Source organism: Ranitomeya imitator, chromosome 6 (assembly GCF_032444005.1).
Source record: "Ranitomeya imitator isolate aRanImi1 chromosome 6, aRanImi1.pri, whole genome shotgun sequence".
Classification (NCBI taxonomy): Eukaryota; Metazoa; Chordata; class Amphibia; order Anura; family Dendrobatidae; genus Ranitomeya; species Ranitomeya imitator.
Window position 1 is genome coordinate 94612399 of NC_091287.1, and position 16728 is coordinate 94629126.

Here is a 16728-nt window from a genome sequence, read left to right on the forward strand (position 1 = left end):
TCGTTGATGACGCTGTATGGCGCCTTTTTTTTGCAGGCGCCTTTTTTTTGCAGGACAATATGATGTTTTCAGCGGTACCATGGTTATTTACATCCATCTTTTTGATCGCATGTTATTCCACTTTTTGTTTGGCGGTATGATAAAGCGTCATGTTTTTGCCTTTACGGTGTTCACTGAAGGGGTTAACTAGTGGGACAGTTTCATAGGTTGGGCCGTTAGATGCGGCGATACCAAGTATGTTTACTTTGCCCTGGGGAGGGGAACGTCACAGTAAACAGATCGCTGATCTGACGCTTTGCTGTGCACTGAGCAGGTGCTTGGAAGCCACCTCCCTGCAGGACCCGGAAGGCCCCCCGTGGCCATTTTGGATCCGGCCTGCAGGGAGGAGGTAGGAGACCCTCGGAGCAAGGCGATCACATAGTGTTGCTCTGAGGGTCTCAGGGAAGCATGCAGGGAGCCCCCTCCCTGCGCAATGCTTCCCTATGCCGCCAGAACGCTGCGATCATGTTTGATCGCAGTGTTCTGGGGGTTAATGTGCCAGGAGCGGTCTGTGAATGCTCCTGGCACATAGTGCCGGATGTCAGCTGCGATAGTCAGCCGACACCCGGCCCCGATTGACCGCACTCCCCCCCGTGAGCACAGCTGATCGGTGAGGACGTAGTATTCCGTCGGTGGTCATACGGGCCCATACCACCTCGACGGGATAGAACATCATATGTCAGATAGGGGTTAAAATGAGTAAAAGATTGTGGGGGCCTAGCACCCCCAGAAAGTCAGCAGTTCCCAGCACTGGCCAGATGCAAGTAGTTGCTCACCTGAACAGTACAGCTCCATCAAATGTTCAGCCAGGGCCAGCAGAAAGGAGGAGGATCCGCAGTGGTAACTAAGCAGTTCAGCTCTGCAACTACTTGTTTCGGACCGCTGCTTGTGCTGACAACTGATCGGTGGAGGTACCAGGTTTAGAACACCCCACCATGACTAGGACATTATTTTAAGCAGAGGAGAATGATTGATGTGTCTGGTCACAAGCACCTGCATCAGTCATGTGGCATACAGGAGAGGTGTGCAGTATGGAACGAGTAACCCCTTTATAGGGTGCAGTTATCCAAGCTACTGAAACGGGACTCCTACATTGGACTTCCAGATGTATGAAAATAGAATTAGTTCTTACCGGTAATTCGGTTTCTAGGAACCTTCCACGACAGCTACTGTGGAGGTTGTCTTCCCCGCCCTAATAGGGGACAGGAACACAAAGAGGTTAAATACCCCTCCCCTTCCTGCACCGCCAGTGTTTTCCTGGACACAGTAGCATGTATAATTACCACAAAAGTGCAGGAATCATCCAATAAGAATATCAGATAGGGAGGGAAATTAGTGCTGTTGTGGAAGGTTCCTAGAAACCGAATTACCGGTAAGAACCAATTCTATTTTCTCTAGTCACCTTCCACGACAGCCACTTCGGAGTAGTACCAACAGCTAATTTCTCTAGGGAGGGACCACGGCCTGCAGAACAAGTCTGCCAAAGGTTAAATGCCTATTGAAATTTAGCCGGTAATGTCTGGTGAACGTATGGATGGATGACCAGGTGGCGGCTCTGCATATCTGCTCTGAGGCATTCCCCCTCTCTGCCCATGATGTTGCCATCACTCAGGTAGAGTGCTTTCAGAGAGGCAGGTGGATCCAGTCCCTGTGATGAATATGCCAAACAAATAGACTGTTTGATCCTGTTTGCGAGTGTTTTTTGCCGCCTTCTTTCCCTTCTTTCATCCAGAGAACTGGATGAATACATTTTGATCAGCTCGCCAGGCTTCAGTCTGTTGTAAGATAGGACCACCCTGTGAACATCCAAGGTGTGGAAGGTCTGTTCTTTAGGGTTGGAGGGGTTCGGACAAAATGAAGGTAGTAGAGTGTCCTGATCTCTGTGGAAATTCAAGACCACCTTAGGTAAAAGGGATCGGTCTAGTTTTAGTATAATGCTATCCGTAGTGAATGTTCGATCAGGCTATTGCATTTACAGGGCCTGTAACTCACCAATACGTCTAGCCGTAGTGATTGCGACTAGAAAGACTGGTTTCAAAGTTAAGTTCTTTATTGTTATAGCATCCAGGGGTTCAAATGGATCCTGGGATAGTGCGTTAAGTACTCTATTGAGGTCCCAGGAAGGCACCCTACTACGGAGCGTAGGATGAGTTCTGGATGCTGCTGTCATAATTCGCTTGATCCAGTGGTGATTGGCTAAATTCGAATCAAAAAAGCTACTAAGGGCAAGTAAGTCCTATTTCCAAGCCCTTCTGTAAAAATTGTAAGATTTTCACTAAATCAGGATTGAAGGGGTCTGGAACTTCTGGGGAGCACCAGGACGTAATTTTTTTTTCCAGACCTTAGTATAGATGGCATTGGTTACCGCCTTTCTGCTTTTTTGGAGGGTCTGATTTACGTCATCCGAGAGTCCTTTAGCTTTTAAGATGGTGGCTTCAGTAGCCATGCTGCCAAGTTCAACCTGTTTAGGTCCAGATGTAGTAGGGGACCGTGGTGTAGGAGATCGAGCTTGAGGTAGAAAGTAGGGACCTTCCAGGGCCATATCTAATAGGGCACCGTACCAACTCCTCCCGGGCCACAATGGGGCAATCAAGATTGTGGTCACTGTCCGTTCTGATCTTTTGCAGAGTTTTTGCCAGCATGGGAATGGGAGGAAAGGCATATGCAAGGTTGAACTTCCACTGCTGTGAGAAGGCATCTATTCCTTGTCTTTGTGATGAAGGGAGAAAAATGTTTCTACCTTTGCATTTTGCCTGTTGGCGAATAGATCCACCTCTGGGAGTACCCCATTTTGAGGTTAGGGCCCGAAACACTGTTTGGTCTAGGGACCACTCTCCTGGATGAACGTCTTTCCTGCTGAGGAAATCCACCTGAGACTTGTCCAAGCCCCTCAGATGTACCGCTGTGACTGACAAGGTTTTTCTCTGCCCAGAAAAATGTTCTTGCAGCTACTTCCTTTAGAGAGGCATACTTTGTTCCCCCGGTGTTGTAGATAGGCTACTGTGGTCATATTGTCCGAGTAAATACAAACGTGATGATTTTTGATCAGTGTAGATGACGCCTTTAAAACTGAAAGCTGTAGAGGAAGCCCTAGATTTGAGGAGCTGCTGCTGATATTAGAGTCCCATTGTCCCTGAAAGTGGAAACCCTCTACCACCGCACCCCAGCCTCTTTTGCTGGCATCTGAGCGGAGTGTTTTTAGGGGAAGGTGATCCCAGCTGACTCCTCTGGAGATTTTGGTAATCTAGCCACCATTTTAGAGCCGATATCACATGGCCAGGGAGAAGAATCTTTTGACTCAATGGAGTCGGATGTCTCCTGGAATGTAGAAGCACGTACGTCTGGAGAGCTCAGGGCCCAGGAAACTGATTGCATACATGCGGTCAGGGACCCTAGTACAGACATCGATTCTCTGAGGGTCGGTGCACGCTGGCCTCTGAATTTGGCTACTTTGCGGACAAGGTTGATTTCATGATCTTTGGGCAGAAACGATGTTCTTACTTCGAGTCCAATAGCACCCTCAGAAATTTCCTTCTTGGAGGGATGGATCTCTGATTTTTCCAGATTTGGGATCCAACCCAGGGTTTGTAATATCTCTAGGGTCTTTGATAAGTCTGTTTCCAGACAGGGGGCAGATGGAGCCATAATAAGGAAGTCGTCTAAATACAGGACGATGCATATTCCTTGTTGACGGATGATTATTGCTTCCGCCATAATTTTCGTGAAAACCCGTGGGGCCAATGAGATGCCGAAGGGGAGAACATTGAACTGGAAATGTTCGATCTGGTGACCCTTGGAGACTGCAAATCTGAGGAATTTTCTGTGCTCTGGGTGGATTGGCAAATGGTAATACGCATCCCTCAGATCCAGTCGCCATCATCCAATTTTGACCGATGACGGGGCTTACTGATTTGACTGTCCATTTTGAATCTCCTGTTCCGGACTGATTCGTTTAAGGGTTTCAAATTTATGATAATTCTGTTCTTCCCTGGTGGCTTGGTTATCAGAAAAAGGCGTGAATAATGACCACGTCCTTCTTCCAATTTCAGTACCTGCGAGTTCACATTTGATTGCAGTAGTTTTTGTAGATCTTGTAACAAGGAGTTTGAGGTCTGGGTTTTGAAGGGAGGTTATCCTTAACCCCTTAGTGACAGAGCCAATTTGGTACTTAAAGGGACACTGTCACCTGAATTTGGAGGGAACAATCTTCAGCCATGGAGGCGGGGTTTTTGATTCACCCTTTCCTTACCCGCTGGCTGCAATATTGGATTGAAGTTCATTCTCTGTCCTCCATAGTACACTCCTGCGCAAGGCAAGATTACCTTGCGCAGGCATGTACTACGGAGGACAGAGAATGAACTTCAATCCAATATTGCGGCCAGTATGCAGCTAGCGGGTAAGGAAAGGGTGAATCAAAAACCCCAAAACCCCGCCTCCATGGCTGAAGATTGTTCCCTCCAAATTCAGGTGACAGTGTCCCTTTAATGACCGAGCCAATTTTTACAATTCTGACCACTGTCACTTTATGAGGTTATAACTCTGGAACGCTTTAACGGATCCCGCTGATTCTGAAATTGTTTTTTTCGTGACATTGTACTTCATGTTAGTGGTAACATTTCTTTGATATGACTTGCGATTATTTATGAAAAAAACGGAAATATGTCGAAAATTTTTAAAATTTTGCTATTTTCAAACTTTGTATTTTTATGCCCTTAAATCAGAGAGATATGTCACGAAAAATAGTTAATAAACAACATTTCCCACATGTCTTTACATCAGCACAATTTTGGAAACAAAATTTTTTTGTGTTAGGGAGTTATAAGGTTTAAAAGTTGACCAGCAATTTCTCATTTTTACAACACCATTTTTTTTTTTTAGGGACCACATCACATTTGAAGTCATTTTGAGGGGTCTATATGATAGAAAATAATGAAGTGTGACACCATTGCACCCCTCAAGGTTCTCAAAACCACATTCAAGAAGTTTATTAACCCTTTACGTGCTTCACAGAAACTGAAAAAATGTGGAAGGAAAAAATGAACATTTAACTTTTTTTGCAAACATCTTAATTCAGAACCATTTTTTTTATTTTCACAAGTGTAAAAACAGAAATGTAACCATAAATTTTGTTATGCAATTTCTCCTGAATACGCCAATACCCCATATGTGGGGGTAAACCACTGTTTGGGCGCACTGCAGAGCTTGGAAGTGAAGGAGCGCCGTTTGACTTTTTCAATGCAGAATTGGCTGGAATTGAGATCGGACGCCATGTCACGTTTAGAGAGCCCCTGATGTGCCTAAACAGTGGAAACCCCCCACAAGTGACACCATTTTGGAAACTAGACCCCTTAAGGAACTTATCTAGATGTGTGGTGATCTCTTTGAATGCCCAAGTGCTTCACGGAAGTTTATAACAGAGCCATTTAAATAAAAATAAAAAAATAAATAGCTTTTGTTTACACAAAAATGATTGTTTGCCCCCAAATTTTTATTTTCACAAGGGTAACAGGAGAAATTAGACCACAAAAGTTGTGCGATTTCTCCTGAGTACATCGATATCCAATATGTGGGGGTAAACCACTGTTTGGGCGCACCACAGAGCTTGGAAGAGAAGGAGTGCCGTTTTACTTTTTCAATGTAAAATTGGCTGGAATTGAGATTGGACGCCATGTTGCGTTTGGAGAGCCCCTGATGTGCCTAAACAGTAGAAACCCCCCACAAGTGACCACATTTTGGAAACTAGACCCCCCATGGAACTTATCTAGATGTGTGGTGAGAACTTTGAATGCCCAAGTGCTTCACAGAAGTTTAGAATGCAGAGTCGTGAAAATAAAAAATATTTTTTTCTCCCCAAAAAAGATATTGTGGCCCCCAAGTTTTTATTTTCACAAGGGTAACAGGAGAAATTGGACCACTAAAGTTGTTGTCCAATTTATCCTGAGTATGCTGATGCCACATATGTGGGGGTAAACCACTGTTTGGGCGCACTGCAGAACTCGGAAGGGAAGGAGCGCAGTTTTGGAATGTAGACTTAGATAGAATGGCCTGTGGGCGTTATGTTGTGTTTGCAGAGCCCCTGATGTACCTAAACAGTGGAAACCCCCCAATTCTAGCTCCAACCCTAACCCCAACACACCCCTAACCCTAATCCCAACCCGATCCATAATCCTAATCACTAACCCTAACCATAATCACAACCCTTACCCCAAAACAACCCTAATGTCAACCCTAACCATAACCCTAATCAAAACCCTAAATCCAACACACCCCTAATCCTAATCTCAACCCTAACCTCAAACCTAACCCTAATCCCAATACACCCCTAACCTTAACCCCAACTCTAACCCTAACTTTAGCCCCAACCCTAGCCCTAACTTTAGCCCCAACCCTAAGGCTTACACACTTGCGTCGTTTGGCATCTGTCGCAATCCGTCGTTTTGGACAAGAAACGGATCCTGCAAGTGTACCCGCAGGATGCGTTTTTTGCCCATAGACTTGTATTGCCGACGGATCGTGACCGATGGCCACACATCGCGTCCGTCGTGCACTGGATCAGTGTTTTGGCGGACCGTCAGCACAAAGTTCAATGTAATTTTTTTTGTACGTCGCATCTGCCATTTCTGACCACGCATGCGTGGCCGTAACTCCGCCCCCTCCTCCCCAGGACATAGATTTGGTAGCGGATGCGTTGAAAAACTACATCCGCTGCCCATGTTGTGCACAATTTTCACAACGTGCGTCGGTATGTCGGGCCGACGCATTGCGACGTAAGTGTGAAAGAAGCCTAACCCTAAATTTAGCACCAACCCTAACCCTAAATTTAGCCCCAACCCTAACTCTAAATTTAGCCCCAACTGCTCTTCTGCCAGCCGATGGAGACAGATGGCGGGCGCACTGCGCATGTGCCCGCCATTTTCTTTTCACCGGCGGCCAGGAGGAGCAGCAGGAGGACCCAGGGACACCGGTGAGTATGATAGGGTCCCCAAATCCCCCTATTTCTCTGTCCTCTGATGTGCGATCACATCAGAGGACAGAATTACACTTTGCTTTTTCTTTTTTGTGATCGCCGGTAAACAGTTAATTACCGGCGATCGCAAAACAGGGGTCGGTAAAACCGACCCCGATCATGCTCTTTGGGGTCTTGGCTACCCCCAGTAGCCGAGACCCCAAAGATTCTCCCGGGGCCGGCCGGTGGGCGCACTGCGCATGCGCCCGCCATTTTAAAGATGGCGGCGCCCATCGGGAGCCACGAGGAGCACCGGGGGAGACAGGTGAGTATCGGGGGGGCGATCGGGGACCCCTTTTCTCTGTCCTCTGATGTGCGATCACATCGGAGGACAGAGAAATTAAAGAAATCGCATTTTTTTTTGCGATCGCGGGTAAACAGTTAATTACCGGCGATCACAAATGTGGGGTCGGTACAAAAGCCCCCGAATCATGTTCTCTGGGGTCTCGGCTACCCCCGGCAGCCGAGACCCCAGAGAAAATCCGACTCTGGGGGGGGCGCTATTTACCTTTTCCACAGCGCTGTTAATTAACGGCGCTGTGGTTTAAGTACCCTTAGCGGCCGCCGTTAAAAGGCGTATCGGCGGTCGCTAAGGGGTTAAGCATTGTGGGGTGGTCTCACAAATCCTATTTTTAGTCCCTCTCGGGCCGGTTTCACACGTCAGTGGCTCCGGTACGTGAGGTGTCAGATTCCTCACATACCGGAGCCACTGACATGTAGACACATTAAAATCAATGCATCTTTTCAGATGTCATTGATTTTTTGCGGACAGTGTCTCCGTGTGCCAAACACAGACATGTCAGTGTTCGTGGGAGCGCACGGATTACACGGACCCATTAAAGTCAATGGGTCCGTGTAAAACATGTACCGCACACGGACGTTGTCCGTGTGCAGTCCGTGTGCCATGCAGGAGACAGCGCTACATTAAGCGCTGTCGCCCCCCCCCCCCACTAGTGCTGAAGCCGCCATTCATATCTTCCCTGCAGCAGCGTTTGCTGTAGCAAAGATATGAATATTAGTGTGTTAAATGCAGATGCAGGTCATCACCCCCTCCCACCCCCTGTGTGCCCCAACCCCCGCTGTGATTAAAATACTCACCTAGCTTCCGGATCCCTCACAGCGTCCTGTTCTGGCCGGATCTACTGTATGAGCAGTCACGTGGCGCTGCCGATTACAATCATGAATATGCGGCTCCACCTCCCAAAGGGGTGGAGCCGCATATTCATTACTGTAAATGAGCGGCCCCACATGACCGCTCATACAGTACATGGTGCGGCCAGAACAGGACGCTGTGAGGGATCCGGAAGCTAGGTGAGTATTTTAATCACAGCAGGGGTGGGAGGGGGTGATGACCTGGATCTGCATTTTACACACTAATATTCATATCTTCGCTACAGCAAACGCTGCTGCAGGGAAGATAAGAATGGGGCTTCAGCACGATGCTGAGGACAGCGCTAAACTTTAGCGCTGTCTCTGGCACGGTGCGTGTGGTACCCAGTGGGCACACGTGTGCCACACTGATGTGCCACAGAAACGCACCGGCACACGGACACATATTTCCGGTACCGGAATTATCTGGATGTGTGAGACTGGCCTTGAACAGTACGAAGGACCCACTGATTTGTCTACTGAAAAAGTGAGAGTCGACCCCCGACCGGAGCACAGTCATTGCTTATCTAGGGTTTGCTGGGTCTGAGGGGCCAGGATTTTTTTGCCCCCGCCTCCCTTGGGATAGCTCCACCTTCCCGTTTTGCCTTTTCCTCTCTGCAAAGATTGGTCACGGGAGGGGCGAAAAAAAGCATATAGGAATCTTCTGCTCAGGGAGAGATTTCTTTTTATCTGCCGCCTTATCCAAAATATCATCCAGAACGGGTCTAAATACATTATGATCCTGAAAGGATATGCTACATAATTTGGAATTTGGATAAAATCCTGGGGAGGCAATTTTGTTTCCAAGTGCTCTCCTGGAGGAGTTAGAGAGGACAGCAGCTTTCGCGGCTACTCGGAATGATTCAGCAGAAGCATCGGCTAGGAGCCCCGTTGCTTTTTGTAGCAAGGGTAGAGAGTCTCAAATTTCCTCTTGGGGTGCCCTATGTCAAGTGATCCTCAATCTTGCGTAACCAGACAAAGATCTGGCCATGCAAGTGGAGGCTATATTGGACTTCAGTCAATTTGTGGAGGTGTCCCAGGGCTTTTAATAAACTCTATTTTACGATCCATCGGATCCTCGAGTTGAGAAGAGTCCTCAAAAGGGAAGGGTTGTTTTGTTAGTTACCCTGGACACCTGTACATCCACTTTCGGGGTCTCCCACAAGGAGTTATCCCCGTCCAATGGACACCGGTTCTTTAGCTCTGATGGCACCGTCAGACCTTTTTCAGGGAGAATTAGATCTCGTAAATTCTTATGTACTGGAAACCCATTTTGATCTTTGGGTTTCAGACCCTCAAACATCTCATCTTGTACTGTGAGTGTAACTTCATCCTCTTCCCCATGGTGCCTCTTACTAAACTGATTAGGTCACTCATGTCCTCAGAATTAAAATAGTATTTTTTGTTTTCTGGTTTAAAGGTGGGGGTAGAAGTGGAGCCTTCATTTTCCCAATTATCCTCCGAACCAGAGGACTGGATCTCTCCCGAGTCTGGGTCGGATTCTACCGGGGCTTTTATCCTCTTTTTTGGAGGGGGTGGCTGAGGCACCGACATTTGTGAGAAGGTGGCCATAGAAGAATGGACCTCATCTTTAATGAGTGATCTGATGCTATCCAGCAGCGAGGGTTGTTCAGCACGTAGGACCTCATCCATACAGGAATGGCAGAGCTTTTTCCTGTATGTTGATGGGAGTTTGGCCATACACCCTTTACATTTGCGGCTTGACCTCTTAGGATCAGAAACCTTTTCTCCCTATGAGAAAGAGGGTTTGCTAAGCCACATATACATACATATATACGGGATAGCTGGGCCTGACACCTGCTACCTACTTTGGTAGGAGGGGGAACGCTGGCATCTGCAGATGCAGAGCAAGGGGGTCTGTCACTGTCCATGTCCGTCACGTAGTTTAACAGTCGGACAGCTTACCCGGCTACCCGGATCTCTTATGTAGGATCGATGGCCCAGCATCATGGTGCTCCTCCACCCCCCCCCCCCCACCCCATGTTGCCCGATTGGGGAGGGTCCGCTGGTACACCACCAAAAACGCTGCCTGCATGGCATGTTTGCTGCTCGGGCACCATTGAGCACGCTGGCCGGTGTGCACTCCATTCTGGAATGCACCTGAGTGAACCGGAAGTGACGTGCATTAACCCATAAGTGACCCAGCCATCGGCCGGCCACAGACTCCGGGACATGCACCACCTCCAGCGCTACAGCCAGGGAGGAGGGAACCGGGGGGCTGCAGGAGGCCCCCGGTACGCACATCACCGCTCCGCATTACCCCACAAAGGGAGCGCAGGAGGGGCAGGAAGGTCCGAGTCCCTCCGAAGAGAGGAGACGGGAGCAGCGTTTTGAGGAGGGAACGCCGACCTCCAGCTGCCCGGCTTATCTGGTAAGTGGAGCTCCGGTCGCCAACCATGGCAGCCCCTTCAGAATCTCATGCCCTATAGGGGACAGGAAAACACTGGCGGGGCAGGAAGGAGAGGGGTATTTAACCCCTTTGTGTTCCTGTCCCCTATTAGGGCGGGGAAGACAACCTCTGAAGTGCCTGTTGTGGAAGGTGACTAGAGAAAGTGTTATTGCTCATGTCTGGACACCTTAGACCAAATGTCTTCTACTCACGCTGTAGAACTACCCTTCCTGGATACATGTGCCAGTGTTGATGGGATGGTGAGCACAGAATGCCTGCTGAAACAAAAGTCCCGCTGCTCTGTGAGTCATGGCAGGGCCAGTCATTTATATACACCTTCCCACCTGCTTGTTTTCCCCATCTCCACACCCCTCTGACTTCATAGAGCCAGAGAAGGACAGAGGGGGAAAACAAGCAGGTGGGAAAGTAAATAAATGACTGGCCCCGCCATGACAGAGCAACAGGACTTTGAACAGTAATTCTGTGTGGACCGTCCCTTAAGTTCATTACAGGCCTCAAGATCAGTGACACTTACCCGACATTGCAGAAAGTTTAAGTAATTTGTGCAGCCTGTAACATTTTGATAGAAGGAAGGATATGAAGACCGGTCGCCAAGCAGTAATGCATCAAATACCTACAAGAAAAAAATAAATACCATATATACTCAAGTATAAGCCAACCCTCCTAATTTTGCCACAAAAAAAAAAAAAAACTGGGAACTTAATGACTTGAGTATAAGCCTAGGGTGGGAAATGCAGCAGCTACCGGTAAAGGTTAAAAGTAAAAATACCAATAAAAGTAAAATTAACACATCAGTAAGTTAAGTGTTTTTGAATATCCATATTGAATCAGGAGCCCCATATAATGCTCCACACAGTCCATGATGGCCCCATAAGATGTTCCATATTAAAATATGCCCCATATAATCCTGCATAAAGGTTAACAATGGTCCCATAAGATGCTCCACAAAGATATTTGCACCATATGGCGCTGCACAAACGTTATGGCCCCATAAGATGCTCCATACAGTCACTTGACTTATTTGCTGCGATAAAAAAAAAAAAAAAAAAAAAAAACTCACCTCTCCGTCGCTCAGGTCCCTGACACTTTCAATAATCACCTGACTTCGTTCCAGCGCCGCTTCATCTTCAGCACTGACGTTCAGCAGAGGGCGCGCATTAACCACGTCACCGCGCCCTCTGACTTGAGCGTCACAGTAGGAGGAGCGGTCCCTGCAGCTGCTTCCTGTACTGAGCGGTCACCGTTACTGCTCATTACAGTAATGAATATGTGGCTCCACCCCTATAGGAGGTGGAGCCACATATTCATTACTGTAATGAGTGGTACCATGTGACCGCTCAGTACAGGAAGAAGCTGCCGGCGCCAGGGAAGCCAGGGACCTGCTGGGACCACACCAGGAGCAGGTGAGTATAATTAGACAGCCCCCGCACCTGCCGACCCCTGGGTATGACTCAAGTATAAGCCAAGAGGGGGACTTTCAGCCCCCCAAAAATGGGCTGAAAATCTCAGCTTATACTCTATTGATTCGGTGGTTTTACTGTATATACTCGAGTCCAGTGACTGGCAAGTATCTCAGCCTTTCCTTTGATTGTACCCACAATGGGGTAACTACTTGGCACATAAGGGTTTAAAGAGAACCTGTCAGTTTTAAAATTGGCAGGATTTGCCATTTTAATCCTGCTTCTCCATAGTAATTTTATTTTTTAAAGGAGCTAGAGATACGGCCTTTGTAGTTTGTGCCCTTTTGCAAGGGGTTGTGGGTAATGGGACTCTCCAGGGGTTTCTGGCATGCTCTAAGCAATGTACCTTTGGTAAAGTCAATAAATAAATTTAATACATATATTTCTGGAACACCAAGTAGCAAGAATAAACATGAGCTAGACACCACACGTGGGACGTGCCTTTACCTCCCTCTACGTGAAGCAGACATTGCAGTGGATGCATAAAGCACTCGGCTCTAGCGTTCAGATCATTCCATACACAGCAGAAGCTGGCTGTAATAGACTCCCACGTTTCTAGCAGTTCGCATGGACTTGCGGTGGATGCCGCGTCCCCTTCAGACCAGACTTGCAGGCTCTAGATCTTCTAAGGTTATCTGCCGGATTCAGCTACACTCCTGAGACACGGACTGCATCCACCTTCTGCTACGACTTTACTGAGAACCCACAATCCTGTGGGTCCATCTGTTTTTATTCACAACTTACCTCTGACTGATGAAGGTCCGGCTAATAGGACCGAATTTTTTTTTGCTACTAAGCGTGGATACAATTAAACCACTTATAAAGCCAAGTTTGAGTGCTGAGTTTTTTGCTACACCAATTAAAAATCAGAGCCTGTGTGATGACAAGCAGACCAAATAAAAGATCACTGTAGGATAGACCGACACCTCTCCTGTCAGCTTCCTCCCTCTGTTCTCTATGGGAGTCGCTGCCAGACACTGGTGGTTATGGCATCTTCCTGCTGAACAAGGATCTCCTGTGGAAAATGCCTTTCCCCCCACCACCACTCGTAAGACACACCATGACTGGCCGATCCTGCTGAAATTTGCATCCTTGGACAACCTTACATGTATAGGTGCAATGAGGATTGCATTGTGTTTGTACCAACAGGAATCCAGGAAATCCTCACAACCTTATCCCAAGTCAAACATGACACTTGTCCAGTCAAACCAGAATATAGTTGGTCTTACAGTGTTATGGAAGACCAGAAACAATATTGTGAAACCAGTGCCCAGATGTAGCACAAACTCTTCTTTGTAAGGGAATGTGCACACGTTCAGGATTTCTTGCAGAAGTTTCCTGACAAAAACCAGACAAATCTACCAGAAATCTGCATGTTTTTTTTGCATTTTATCCCAATGCATTAAATAGTGGGAAAAATGTGAAAAATCTGCAAAATTAATGAACATGCTGCTTTTTTTACCACAATGAGTTTTTTTTTGCAAAAAACGCATCATGTGAACAAAAATTGCAGAATGCTTTCTAAATGATAAAAATGCATACATATGCATCCTATTGCGAAAAAAAAAAAGCAGAAAAACCTGAACGTGTGCACATCGCCTTACAGTACAAGGAGAAGACATTGTAAAAATCGATGTTCATTTGTTAGAAGTGCAGCAAACTCTACTATGTCCCATCTGCGCACACTGAGTTTTACAGTATTTGTGGTTGTGCATAAATATTGCATGCTGTCAGTGTAGCAGAGCTCAGTGTCAGCAGTAAGTTTGTATAAACTTTTTTTTAAAGACAGTTACACATGCATCATGGAGTTTTCAACTTTGGTTTTACATTGGACTGCAGGAAACCCTACACTATTCCAATGCACAGAACAAATAGTTGACAGTCTGCTCTGCTGACAACATCATATTTCACACTGCAGGAGATCCTGGGCTAGTGAAGAGCAGAGTCTCTCCTTGGAGATGTTTCTACATGGCATCTGCCCCCTGATTAAATACCAGCCTTTTGCCGGAGTACAGGGGAAGTCTCATGCATAGCAATACACATTTATAAAGAGAATAAACAGCTTGCACAGGCATTGGAAACTTACAGGCATTAGGACCCCTGGCTAGTGAAGATGGGCAGCAGGCATGACACCCTACTGGCAAACTGTGGAAAGCAGCCTCCAGATACTCCTGCCCCATGGCAGACACTGGTTAAAGGGGTCAGCCACTACTGTACACGTGTCACGTGAACTAACTGCCATAGATAAGCATTGTACACACCAGGAGATGGTGCAGGGGCGGTGTGATTCTGGAAGAGGAGTAGGAAGGGTTTAGGTGGAGTTACAGGGTTACAGGTCTGTGCTCACTGGTGGCTTACAGCCCAGCACAAGAAATGATGGGAAGTGTAGTCCTAAGGGAGCAGAGTATTCTGAATATAAAGCGATCGCTATGACAGCACAGGAAGAAAAAGCATAAAACAATGAAACCGATATATGGGGATCTTTAGGTGTATTAACCTTAAAGCGTAACCTAGTTTTATTTTTATTCCATAAATTTGCACACATGAAAATTAAAATATCTGAGAAATCTGCCTCTTGCTCTTCAAGGAATGATCTTTATTCTCAGTTTCTGGGTAAAGTCTGTATTCAGCCAATTACTGAGATGAGAATGCAATGTCATGGACCAAGCTTGGGTCAAAGCCAAGTAAGGCAACGTCTAAGGCATTTACAGTTGTGGCCAAAAGTATTGACACCCCTGCAATTCTGTCAGATAATACTCAGTTTCTTCCTGAAAATGATTGCAAACACAAATTCTTTGTCATCTTCATTTAATTCGTCTTAAATGAAAAAAGAATTCTCCTAAAGCCAAATTGGATATAATTCCACACCAAACAAAAAAGTTAGTGGACAAAAGTATTGGCACCGTTTGAAAAATCATGATGCTTCTCTAATTTGTGTAATTAACAGCACCTGTAACTTACCTGTGGCACCCAACAGGTGTTGGCAATAACTAAGTCACACTTGCAGCCAGTTGACATGGATTAAAGTTGACTCAACCGCTGTCCTGGGCCCTTGTGTGTACCACATTGGTCTTTTTTTCTCCATGCTCAAAGAACTGTCTGAGGACTGAGAAACCAAATTGTGAGGAAGCATGAGCAATCTCAAGGCTACAAGTCCATCTCCAAAGACCTGAATGTTCCTATGTCTACCGTGCGCAGTGTCATCAAGAAGAAGTTTAAAGCCCATTGCACTGTGGCCAACCTCTCTAGATGTGGACGGAAAAGAAAAATTGACAAGAGATATCAATGCAAGATTGTGCGGATGTTGGATAAAGAACCTCAACTTACATCCAAACAAGTTCAAGCTGCCCTGCAGTCCGAAGGTACAAGTGTCAACCCGTACTATTCGTCGGCATCTGAATGAAAAGGGACTGTATGGTAGGAGACCCAGGAAGACCCCACTTCTTACCCCGAGACATAAAGCCAGGCTGGAGTTTGCCAAAACTTACCTGAAAAACCCTAAAATGTTTTGGAAGAATGTTCTCTGGTCAGATGAGACAAAAGTAGAGCTTTTTGGGCAAAGGCATGAACAGATTTTACAGGAGAAAAAAAAATGCATTCAAAGAAAAGAACACGGTCCCTACAGTCAAACATGGCGGAGGTTCCCTGATGTTTTGAGGTTGCTTTGCTTCCTCTGGCACGGGACTGCTTGACTGTGCATGGCATTATGAAGTCTGAAGACTACCAACAAATTTTGCAGCATAATGTAGGGCCCAGTGTGAGAAAGCTGGGTCTCCCTCAGAGGTCATGGGTCTTCCAGCAGGACAATGACCCAAAACACTTCAAAAAGCACTAGAAAATGGTTTGAGAGAAAGCACTGGAGACTTCTAAGGTGGCCAGCAATGAGTCCAGACCTGAATCCCATAGAACACCTGTGGAGAGATCTAAAAATGGTAGTTTGGAGAAGGCACCCTTCAAATATCAGGGACCTGGAGCAGTTTGCCAAAGAAGAATGGTCTAAAATTCCAGCAGAGCATTGTAAGAAACTCATTGATGGTTACCGGAAGTGGTTGGTCGCAGTTATTTTGGCTAAAGGTTGTGCAACCAAGTATTAGGCTGAGGGTACCAATACTTTTGTCTGGCCCATTTTTGGAGTTGTGTGAAATGATCAATGTTTTGCTTTTTGCTTCATTCTCTTGTGTTTTTTCATTTAAGACAAATTAAGTGAAGATAATACCAAAGAATTTGTGTTTGCAATCATTTTCAGGAAGAAACTGAGTATTATCTGACATAATTGCAGGGGTGTCAATACTTTTGGCCACAACTATATGCTCAGGTTGTTTTATCTGTAACCACCGAAACCAATTTACTTTCAACTAAATTTTCCTGAGTTAATGCAAGACATTAGAAGTAGAGCAATTTAAGTGCATAATAAAGAAATCTAACCTCAAATCTAAAACACTTAAATCAGGCTCCATGGAGAAAGCATTAAGCTACTTACCGGTAGCAGTGTTTTTTCAGAGGCCCATGACAGCACCACGAGAGAGGGGATCTCCCCTTCAGGAACAGGAAACCTACAGATACAAAAGGGCGGCACCTCTCCCACGTATCAGTTGTATTTCAGAGCCCGAGAGGACTACCGTGGTTAGAAGCACAAATATAAT

At 46.3% G+C, this 16728-nt stretch overlaps 1 protein-coding gene across 1 annotated transcript in view; it reads right to left on the bottom strand.

Annotated features, from left to right (window-relative positions):
- Nucleotides 1–16728, bottom strand: part of LOC138642036 (probable serine carboxypeptidase CPVL) — an 81270-nt gene that overhangs the window by 29821 nt on the left and 34721 nt on the right. The window contains exon 10 of the mRNA XM_069729929.1: nucleotides 11140–11238. Coding sequence (XP_069586030.1) covers nucleotides 11140–11238 — 99 coding nt within the window. The remainder of the gene's footprint in view (nucleotides 1–11139; nucleotides 11239–16728) is intronic.